The 12,217-nt window shown below is 37.2% G+C and overlaps 1 protein-coding gene across 4 annotated transcripts in view; it reads left to right on the top strand.

Annotated features, from left to right (window-relative positions):
- The window catches only part of SS3 (starch synthase 3), a 94,444-nt gene that overhangs the window by 43,279 nt on the left and 38,948 nt on the right, over positions 1-12,217 (top strand). For all 4 annotated transcript variants that reach the window (XM_011629300.3, XM_088859911.1, XM_088859908.1 and 1 more), the window contains one exon: positions 7,711-7,820. In XM_011629300.3, coding sequence (XP_011627602.1) covers positions 7,711-7,820 — 110 coding nt within the window. The remainder of the gene's footprint in view (positions 1-7,710; positions 7,821-12,217) is intronic.

Here is a 12,217-nt window from a genome sequence, read left to right as displayed (position 1 = left end):
CTTCGATCTACCGATCCCGCCCCCGATCCCGGAACTATTCTCGTTCCTATACCCAACAACTATGGAACAAGGCTCATTTTCATCCTTTTCTGGTTCTACTAAATTCAAATATTGTCTAATCTCATCCCGAATAGCTTCAGGAACTTTGTGATAGGAAACAACATTCTCTTTACCGGCAAGGTGTTTCTTGATTCGGTTAATACCTCCATAGGTATCTTTTTCAAAAAAAAATACACCTTATACAATTTTTATCATTTGGTTTCGGATTATCATACTTCCAACCCGGATCACTTCTTCTAGCAGAACCAAAAATAGACCTATCCAAATGACAAGATCCTTGTTCTTGTTTGTGTTTTACTCAACTCATATATTGGTTAATCTCCTCTCTGATAGCTTCAGGAACATTTTTACAAGGGGCAACATTCTCTTTAATACCAACAAGATGTTTCTTAAACTGTTTTATGCCCCTTTTGTATCTTTTTCACAATAATTACATCTTATGTATATTTTGTCATTCAGATTCGGGTTATATCAATATTTCTAACCCGGATCACCACTTCAACTAGATCCTGAAGAAGGCATCTCAAAATAATACAAGCAATCTAAAAAATAAAGTTTTGCGCTTACTTTGATTGCTCGAACTCCAAACTTCCACCTTTGAGATGTTTTATGGTGCTAAAATCTTCAAAAATGCCCTCTAATAAGCCTAAAATAATTCCAAAACTAAATCTAATATTAATGGATGATGTTTGGATCTATTTCCGTAACTTTGATAAACACTTCAATCCAATGAAAATCACAAAATCTAGTTTTTTTTTTAGGTTTCTCTCTCTCTAAAATGGGTTCTAGTGGGTTTAGGTTTCAAATGAACCTAAAACCCACCTTTAAAAACAATGTTTATTTCAAAAAAAAACCCAAAAAACCCTCCAACAAATAGTATTTCCGCCCCTAGACGAGGCCGCCCAGGGCCGGGCGCTGGGCGCCTGACTGAGCGTGTCGTATCGCCTAGGCGGCCGCCTAGGGACCACCCGCCTAGTTTGGCCTCCTAGGCCTAGGCGATGGCCTTCTGAACCGCCTTGACAGCCGCCTTGGTTTTGGGCGGCCCGCTTTTAAATCACTGATACAATGAGAAGGGAAAAAGGTTATATTGCAGTTTAGGGTCTTTGTGAGATTACTAACTAACATGAGTTTACTAGAAAGATTGGGAACATGTAAGATGGATGACAAGTTTACATAAAGAGTAACATGTATGGTTTCCTTGATTGGAATAAGGGAACTGCTATTTTAACTGATTTATGACTAGAAGAAGGGGTATATGAGGAGAAAAAATCAGCCACACCAGTCATATATTTAGTTGCTCAATAATCAATAATCCAAGGGGTTTCATAGCTATTTACAGATATACGATGCGCTGATGCAGGTATACCTAATTTTGCAATGTAAGACTTATAAGAGGAAGAAGGGTCTCGATTGGAAGCCCGCTGCTTGAGATCTAGCAGCTTTCTTTTAGGAATAGTCACCAACTCTTCTTGAGGTTCAAAGGAGATGGTATCTTGCTGCTTGAGTAACTGAGGCAGCACTTTCATTGATTGTTACTGACTTTGCCCTTGGAAAGTTTCACCTTGGGCGTCCAACCAGATACCAACATGCTTCCCTTGTGTGTCGAGTCTTGCCACAGTGGGTGCACTTTATTTTATCCTTTTCATCAGATGTGGGGTTTCACGGCCACGTCCACCACCTCAGCCTCCACCACAGCTCCCAAAATGTCCTCCATCTCAATTACCACTAAAACTTGTGAATAGGATGGATCTTTTAGTTTCACCCATGGACACTGCCATTATCTTGTGCCGAGTTTCTTCATGCTGAAGAAGGGAAAAAATCGTACCAAGTAATGGCAAAGTCTCGCCACTGAGAACGTTTTCTCTAATTGTTTCATACTCTCTATTAACTCCCCTCAAAAGTTTGAAATTTTTTCCTTTGTAGTGTCTCTCTGTCTCTGTTCCTTTACACATGAAGAACATTGTATGGGTTGATGCTGGCTTAATTCATCCTTTGACCATGTAAATGAGCATAATAGTCTCCCAGTGACTAGTCACCCTATTTACAATTACTGATTTGCTACTCCAATTCATAAACCCTAAAATTATTTTTCTTTTGGGAATGGGACTTAGAGACTGCCTCCCAAAATTCCTTAAAGGTATTACAATTCTTAAAAATATCAACTCATATTAGGCTGCATAGAAAATATTATTCAATTCATAATAGCCATATCTTCAGCCTCCCAGTCTGCATATTTAACACCCTTCAGATCAGGTGTTTCCACACGGCTATCAGTGTATCCCAGTATTTTCTTTCCACTAAAAAATAGTCTAACGAATCTAACTCATTTGAAATAGTTGGTTCCACCAAACTTGATTGTTGCGATTTGGGGTCCAGATGACTTCATATTTGATACTTGTAGAGACATTCTATACTATAGTTAAGATTCAGTTACACCCTCAACTCTTAATCAACAATTTAGATCAAGTTATACCCTTTGATCTCTTCAACTAAAAGGTTTTATATATCAGGTTGCACCCTCAGAGCTGATCACACTCCCTTTTTTCCGAAAAACATCAAAAAAGAACGCTAACAATATTTTTTATAGTTAGGTATACAATCCCTAATCCATCCAACTACTAGGTTTTTGAATAAATACTTGATTAACTTTTAGAATCATAAAAAGAACTCACCTCCATTTGGCATAGTTACGACTGAAAAATAAACATTAGGGTTTTAAGGCATGATGATGTCATCTAACCCAAAGGATGACATCATCCCTCAGCACAATTCCTGCACACCTTTTTTGAATATCGATCCCCTCGTTTTTCTCTTTTTACTCTGATACTAAGTTGAAACTAAAGTAGAGATGAAAAATAGTTTGGGAAGGATCTAGAGAGAGAAAGCAAGGAAAGAAAATAAAGATGGAGGAAGGAGAGAGAGACGTGTGAGAGATAGAGAGGGAAAGAGAGTGGCGTAGAGGTCTACCACTCTTATAAAGTTAAGTAATAACCCTAATTACAACTTTTGGACGATATGCCTTATTTAGGACATAAGAAACAAACGATAAATGACAGTTATATCCATCAAATACAATAAAGTTTATTCTTTTTCTTCGGTGAGGATCCTATATTATCTATGGAGACCAGCAAGGTGAAGACAAGGAGCGTCAAGGATATGATGGTGTTAATAAGGATGTTTCTCTTGATATTTTGCCTGGATATGGGGTATCATGTGAGATGCCCCAAAGGTTGGGATATTTCTCTATGTGCTCTTTGCTAGTGAGTTCAATATAAAAAGTGCCTATTTTTTTGGGGTAAGTGGGGAAGAAGGTCCCCTACCCTTTTTTTATTTAATAAAAAGCAGAGAAAAACAATTAAGATACAACCCTATGGAAGGGCAATTGCACCAGATCATGTAATAAAAAAGAGGAAAGAAAACCTGGTGGTCTATGGTGCCACACAATAGCATCGGGGCCAACAGCTGCCCTCTTAGCTATGGCATCAGCAACCATGTTAGCCTCACGAAAGACATGTGTAATGGACCATCGATGAGAAGACAGTCTAGTGCAACAATTGTCTACAATCGTCTTTAGCCTCCATGGAGCATGGCATCGATTCTGAATGACATTCACAAGCAAGGCCAAATCACTTTCAATTTGAATTGGAAAGCAATTATTTTGAATAACCAATTGAATTCCTTCCTTGAATGCCAAGAATTCCACATGGTTATGACAAGCAAAACCAAAATGCTTTGTGAAAGCACCAATAAAGCCTTGCGCACTGTTCCTAATAACTCCTCCACCACCTGCTAAACCTGGATTTCTCAAGGAAGCACCATCAATATTGAGTTTGTAATTATGAGTCTCAGGAAAAGACCACGCTATCGAAGTAAAGAACTCAGCCCTCTGTTGCTGCCAAGTTATCCGAAGGTTACCAATGATGGCTTTTTCTGATAAATGAAAGACCACTTAACTTCTGCTAGTGCCTGAACATGTAGGGTAATCCTTTTCACAATAAGCTCTCTCCTGGTGGGTCTTGACTCAAAAACTCTGTTATTGCGCTCTTCCCATAGAAACCAAATAGCAGTAAAAAAGATGGAAGACCAAATATTACGAAGTCCATTTGATTTAAACCTAAAATGTAACCACCACCTAAGTAAATCAGGGATAGAGGTATCGTGGACAAACCTTTTTCCACATCTCCAAGCGAGTGATCTCCATACACCTTGCGCAAAGGCACATTGGAATAATAGATGAAAAAGATTGCCATCATGGCTACTACAAAGGGACATAAGGAGTCCAGTTGCATGCCTCCTTGCTGTAATAAGAATGAAGTGGGCAATCGATTATGCAAGGCCAGCGATGAGAACCATTTCGCCCTTGGGTGGCATTTGGAGGACCAAAGAGCACGAAAAATAGGTTGTGAAGAACCTTGATGCCTAATAAAATCCTATGCCCTTTTAATAAAGAATGATCCATCAACAGAATGAATCCAAACCAGTGAATCCTTCTTGGGCTGTAGAGGGAGAGTATAATTCTCAACCTCTCTCCATATATTTCTAATAAAAACAGATGTGGAATGTGGCAGAACCCAAGCTCGAGGTATTCCTTCGATAAAGTTTGAAACCCTCTACCTTACAGCAGCCCCCAAATATTCTTGAATGTTATCATCGTAGAAATCTGAAAGTGATTGACCTGCTAACCATGGGTCCATCCAAAAATCCACCATCTAACCATTACCAATAGTCCAATATACATTGCCTCTCAACTGGAACAAGCCAAATAAAATCCCCTTTCATGCATGAGAACATCCTCTTCTGCCTTCAGCCTCCCAAATAGAGGAATTTCTAAAATATCGATGTTTGAAGAATCGTGCCAACAACGAGGATGGATTTTCCAAAATTCTCCATGCTAACTTCATCATTCTTGCGATATTGAAATCCGTCATATCCCTTACCCCAAGACCTCCTTCAGCCATTGGGAGGCACACTGTTTTCCATCTTATAAGATGAACACCTTTTTTTTCTGCTTCACCTGCCCATAAGAAGTTTCTCTGTAGTCTCTCTATCATATTACATACTTTCTTTGGGAGAATGAAGGATAACAACCAGATAACCGATGAAGCCCTCAGTACAGACTTAAGCAACTGAAGTCGACCGGCATATGAGAGGCATAAAGAAAGTGCCCATTGAATGGTTGATTATGCGATTCCTGATGATGGGGTTTAGCTTCAGCCATTGTTGGGTTTTGAGTGGAGAATCCCTATATCTAATCATTATGTGCAAGCTGAAGGAAATCTGGGAAGTAATGCAACATTAATTTTGAGCCGCTTTGAAGTTTGTGATAGAGTATTCTCCGATGTGTTCAGGGCGAAGTATGTTGTGCTTATGTATTACAAATATGGTTGTTCCCAAGGGGCCCAAAACATGGCTGCTCCAATATCTATGGGGGTGTAGTAATATGGCACGCCTTGATCTCAAGTCTCGTTATGTGGGAGATTGGGTGATGGTGTACCTCAGGAAGGAAAGGCATCTAGTAGGTAAGTACAACAAGTTGAATGGTTGTAAGGCAGGACCGTTCATGATTTTAAAGAACATGGGTAGCAATGCTTACTAGGTCACTTTTCCTTCGCATATGGAGACTTCAGATGTCTTCCAACTTTGCTGATTTGTCTGAGTATCATGGGCCAAAGATGGATGAAGATGAAGGTTCTAACTTGAGCTCAAGTATCCTCAAACTGTGGAGAATGATAATGCGCATAGCACGTCAAGTGGCCATACAGACGGACGAGTATTCTCTATGGGAGCAGCAGATTCCTCCCAATTCTCATGCATATTTGGAGGATGTGAGCCCTAAAAGGGAAACCAAGAAAAACAAGAAGAGCAAGCATTGTTTGGGATAATTTTCTAGCTATTTTAGGGTTATTTTCAGTCCTCTTTGGATTGTTGGACCAGTGGGGACTTTTATCATTTTATCTATAGTTAGTGTCATTCATTTTAAAAATCACTTGAGGTTGGACATATGGTCAATTTATTATTTGTATGGTCACTTCTTGTCCTTAGATCATTAAATAATATATTAAGAGGTGTGTGAGGCCTAGAGAGGGGTCATTCCACGTGATTTTTCTTGTTTTCAGAGAGAGATGAATACGGGAAAGGAAGTTTTTTGTTTCCTTGTTAGGATTTGAGGAAGAAACCCTTTCTTCTACTTGTTGCATGTGTTTGGCCTGAATTACTGTTGTTTTGTTCTCCTTCAATTTCCCTACACCAATTGCCTAGTTAATAGGTTCTCATATATCAACCACTGGATACTATCTTTTTATCTTCTAATGGTGTAGTAAGTTGGCTATATCTCAAAATCATAGCGAACACATGTAGGAGGTAGCTTGGAATTTCGCTATGAGCTTTCCTTTCAATTTTGGAGTTTATATTTGGTTGCCTACAGCTACAAATTGTTACAATTTCAATGTTATATCTATTGTTACCAATTTAATTTTCATTGTCAAAAGAAACATTGAAACACTCTGAGATAGAATGTATCTCTTTCCTTATAAATTTCTTGGTTGTTTTATCTCATTGCCTCGTTATCTTTGCTATAGATCAATATGTCCTATTCAAAAATGTCATGACTTGGGATTTACATCATTGTTTAGAAGAAAAATCTCCATGCATGTTCTTAATGTTCCTGGTTGTATTTTTCTGAGGTTGTTGGATTGTTTTGACGCCTATAATCTCTGTACAGTACGTTATATTGTGTACTGTATATTTTCTGTTATATGGTTTACAGCCTTTGTTGTGCTGATCATTTTCCAGTACTACAATGCTTATATGCTGCATTCCAATTCTAAGTGTTCATATTGCCCAAGAACTTGTAGGTCCTTTGGTTATTGAGTCTTCCATAGTACTTGCTCTTACTTTCTGAAGAGTAAGAAAAATGGCGGTGTCTTGATATTCTTTAGTGAAGCAAAGCACCATGATATGTAGGACTTGAGTGTTTGTCTTTACATACCTCCACCTTGTTTCCATTTAAATTACTTTAAATCTGATCTTTTGTGTATAACATAGTTGAATGTCATTTCTTCTAGTATTTCTGGTTTTATTTCAATACTTTATTCCTCCCAAATAGATCAATTTTCTCGTAGAACTCATGATTTGGGATTTATATTGGTGTGTATCAGCTTGCATTTTCTGCTTGATATACATCAGCTAGATTTTTTTTTTCTTAATTATTCCACGCGGAGTGGGGGGGAGATTGCATATTATTCAAAGCATGTATGTTATGCATCTTATTACTATATTTTATTGTAATATGCAAGTGGATCCTTTGCTTTTGTGTGTTTTTTTGCTCTTATTTATGTTGCAGTTTTCAAAGAGGCATATTCTTATTTGAACTTGATTATATGGGAAAAAATCAATTCCTCACTTCAAGCTAATGAGATTTTATTTGACACTGTTCCAATTCAAGGGATCTTTTTGGTTTACAGTTAGCCTTAAGAAAAGGGAAACTTTTAGTTTACGATGATGCTTTCGCATTTCATGCTTACCTTTATTGGTCAACAGCGATCATCTGATATTTTGGATCTATACTTTATACATATTTTCTTGGTGGTTTTTTTCTCCTTGAATGTTAATTATGTTACACTTCAGCAATCTCATTGGTCTCTATTGTAGGTGAAAGACTTCAGATTCCATTCTGAATATTCTTGGGGGGGTTGTCAAATCAAAGTTTGGTTTGGGAAGGTCGAGAGTCTTTCTGTGTACTTCATAGAGCCCCAAAATGGGTAATGTTCTTATTTCATTTTCCTTGTATAAATACAAATAATGCATCATTTACTCAATATATTACATTTATTCATTATTAATTAAATCTAGTAAAATTATGGCATTTTTATGATAACGTGTGCAAACCTCATGCAGGCTGCTCAATTTCCTATAAGCATGTATATTATTCACTTTTTGTACTGGATTTAATGCCAGTAGTTTCTTATGGAATAATGATTTTTCCTTGTAAAATATTAATAGGATTATTATATATTAAACATAATGAGATGAAAGGAAAACCAGATGTTTGGGTTTGAAGGGATGGCACTCTTATGTTGCCATAAATTCTTAAGTTTCTCTTTTTGACTTGTTGGGTCAAAATGCCCGGGTTTGCCCTTTACAAACATGAATACCTTATAAAGCCCGTTACTCATGAACATATAAGAAAGTATTCAAACAATTATGGCAATTCCCATGGATGTCTTCTATCATAAACGCTGCATATGGAATTTTATTATCATGAACATTATCTCGATAATCTCATTTAACATGCCCATAATCCATACCATCTCCATATTAATGGATGACCAGCAGTATTTTCTGACTCCGGCTATATACCTACAGCAGTGGATGCCTTTCCTTTTACTAATTGACTATATTGCACCCAATGGAGTACAAATAGTTACATCGACTGGAGAAAATGACTACCATAATATAACTTTATCTCAGCGTGATATTGGTCACAAAATCCTTGGGTCTGCATTGTACTTATTTTTGGTATGATTTTTATGCAAATTGACTTAAACAATCCCTGCTGCATGTGATAATGACTAGGCTGGTTTATATAAGGTAGATAAAACTTTCAAGAATCCTTAACATCTTGTTGGATCATTTTGTTCGGTTCTAGCATATGGCAGCTTGTGATATTGTTCATAAGGAATGTATGTTGTTGTCTCATTATAGTCCACGCCTCACTAGTACAGTTATTGCATACTCTCTTTTGAACTAAATATCCTTGATCTGACCAAGCTATTGATATATGTGTACATGTATGTATGTATTGCGTATTTGTTCATAGATGCTTATGGATATTTTAGTCTTCCCTACATCAAACACAATGTATATAAGGGTAAATCCATGTTGTACTTTATGAAATCGATTTAGAAGAATCAGTCTTATTCTGCATCATTGCTAGGATTTTCAAATTTTAACATGGTATTAGAGCTAGGCTTGGACCCCTAGCAACTAAAACCCTAATCTATATGTCGTTAGTGAATCAAACAGATATCAGTACTCTATGAGGAGTCAACCTTTGAAATCTGATAAAAAATCCTTGTTCTCAGTTTAAAGACCTAGGTTTGAAACCTTCCTTTGGCAATATTTGGAATATGTGCAGCATCAACGTGTATCAATATAGCTCAAAAATTTGTTTTCCAGGACTAGATCTAAGAAATTGAGTTAAAAACTCATCGAATCCCTAGAATTGTATAGAAACCCTTGAATCTTTCTTGAAGAGTCTCCAATATGTGTAATATTGAATGCATGACAATCCGAGGAGCAAATCCATAACATTTTGTAGGGATTTCAGCTCTCTCGCCATTTGGAACAATGTATAACCCAAACACTAGGGTTTCTACAGAGTAACAGCCATAACTTCATCGATACATCCAATTCGCCTCACATGGGAGCCATTGAAAAGCTCAAATAGAGGCTTCTTAATGGTCGTCTTCATTTAGATATCTCTATGAGCCCTCAGTCTATATTGTATCTTTTCTCGTCTGGTCTGCTGCCTACATGTGCTATTTACGGACTTCAAACTCCTCAAGCTTGGACCTAGGATTAAGATGTTTTGTGACATTGTGCTGCAAGTGGCTTTTAGACTGTTCATTGAATTCTCTTATAATTTGTTAGTGTAGTGGTCAAATAGCCATTCTTCTATTAGATGTTGTTGACATTGTTATTGAAAGGTGTGCTATGTAGAACTAAAGGTATTAAATTCAAAAAACAATTCTTTTATTTTTATTCCAAATACTAGAATCCTACTTACATGGGCCACAATATGTTGCTGGACAATTAAAACAATGTTTTAGATACAATTTAAGATCTTTATTTTTATTGCCAAGAGAAATACAAACTATACAGGAACTTTTAGACTAACTTTATTACAATTTTTAGCACAAAATAAGTTCCTGAAAATTTACAGAAAATAAAAAATAATTCTGAAAATAAATAAAAATTAATGGGAAGACTTGGAAGATGCCTGGAGTTACCCTACTAGGACTTGGTATACCCCACACCTGATTCCCTGACCAATGACGCACTTTTACTCCTTAAGGTGTTGCTGAAAATTTTAAGATAGGGAAGCTTTATAAGAAATACTTCTTTCTCTAGGGTTTTAGAAAGCTCAAAAATAAACTAGGGTTTATAGAAACCCTATGGGAACAAAATAGGTTGATCTTGGGAGTTGATCTCTCTAGGCTAGGCTTCTCTCTTCATTCTTCAGAAAAAACAACAAACATATTTTTAATTCCTCCTCTTCTTCTCCTTCAAAAATAAACTACTCAAAATAAAACAAGAGAGAAGGAGAGGGAGAGTACGTGACCCTCTAGGCCGGAGAGAGGGTGGCGTGATGGCCAGATATAGGAGAAAGAGAGAGACGTGAGAGAGAAGGTGGAGAGAAAAGTGTCGTGGTGGAGAAAAATCTTGAGCGTGAGAGGGAGAAAGACTTTTTGGCGTGTGAGAGAGAGAGTGGATCTCTTTGGAGAGAAAAGATCTTGTGACCATTTGAAATAGGTTCAAATTTGGTTTTTAAATAGAAGGAAATCTAAAAGAAATCCATCTCTTGGTTTGAATAGGATTTCTTCTCCTAGTTTAAATAGGATTCCTTCTCATATTCTCTTATCTAATTTTCAGCAAAAACCTTTTAAGGATAATTAAGAAATATGTGGGGTGAGAGATTAATCAGAGCCATCCATTCCAAAAATCAGTCATCATGATTTTGGATGGAAAATTAGGAACCTTATCCCCTTACACTTTGACCCAATCCACCTCCTATTTAAAATATAAATCCAATCAAATTTGAACTTTTATCTAGATCTTTCATTTAAGTTTGAAATCAAACTTATAAGAAACCAAATCTCATTAGATTTCCCATATTAGCTTAGTTTAAAATTTAAACTATATCATAAAAAGATTGGTATGGGGTGTGCCCCTCCTTTTTCCTAAACAAGAGGCGTCCCCCCCCCCGCCTTTTGCTTAAAAGGTGGCGTGGCCACATACGCTTTACAAATATAGGGTGTAGTCCCTAAGGTGCACTTGGTTCCACATGTGGGGTTGGATTCTTGGTCCTACATGTGCTATTTAAAATTTCTCCTACATGTGCTATTTAAAGTACTGAAATTTTTAAAAATACCCTTTTATGAAAATATACAACAGAAATAATATTTTAAAATTCAGAAAAAATATTTAAAAAAATAAAGAAACATATATAATACCAAACTAAAATATACTAGGAGTGGACTAGTATCAATGGTTCAAAATAAACGATAATAACAGCACTCTACTCGCTCTAGAAACCACGATCCATAACTGTTATCTTATCCAACCCATCAAAATTTTATGACCCACAGTCTTTTTGCAAGGGGCTCATGATTGGCTTATCAAAGTTGGATAGTAAACAGTGGGACCATGATTCTGGAATGTGGATTTCAGTTCTCCTTTTAAGAGCAAGTTTAGCACTTATCACTATAGTGCAAAGGGGGCTCTCTCAATGCACATGTACACGTGTCCCTCTAAAAGGTTGCTTCCCATGTGGTTGGCTGTCATGTGTATATGCTGTGTGGAATTTGTTGAGGATTTGGTTCTTGCTCTCACAGGCCTACAACCGCACAAAGGGGACCACTTAGTTCTCCTGGCATACAAACATGATCCCTGGGCATTTCTCTGACTTCAACAAGGGATGACGGACTGCAAACCCTTCTCGGTTGTGCCGTATTCCCAGGGCTAAGGGTTTTAGACATGACCAGGGTCATAAATGGCCCAACCCTTGGTCAATCAACACATACACTCCCATTGAAGTGCATATTCCACTATGCATATTATTTTTACAAGCTCTTTAAGCCTTTAGAAGCCACAAAAAATCCAACATCTCCCACTGGGCCTTTGAAAGCCATACAATCACTCCCTCTAAATTTCTTTCAAGCCCATCCCATGTACGTGTTTGGCAAAAACATTTGCCACTAGTCCTTTTTTTAAAAAAGGATCTGCTAACGTGGTCTTTGTCGAGCAATATGCAAATTGAATCTGTCTTGCTCAGATGTTCTCATTGCGAATGTGGTAGTAGCTCGGCTTTTTATGCCTCAATTTCTTGTGAAACCTTGGCTCTTTTGATACGCAAATAGTTGTCTGCTTGTCGTAG

The sequence above is a fragment of the Amborella trichopoda genome, chromosome 2 (assembly GCF_054954075.1).
Source record: "Amborella trichopoda isolate Santa Cruz 75 chromosome 2, AtrichopodaSantaCruz75HAP2 v2.0, whole genome shotgun sequence".
NCBI classification, from domain to species: Eukaryota; Viridiplantae; Streptophyta; class Magnoliopsida; order Amborellales; family Amborellaceae; genus Amborella; species Amborella trichopoda.
This window is presented reverse-complemented; position numbering and strand designations above follow the sequence as displayed.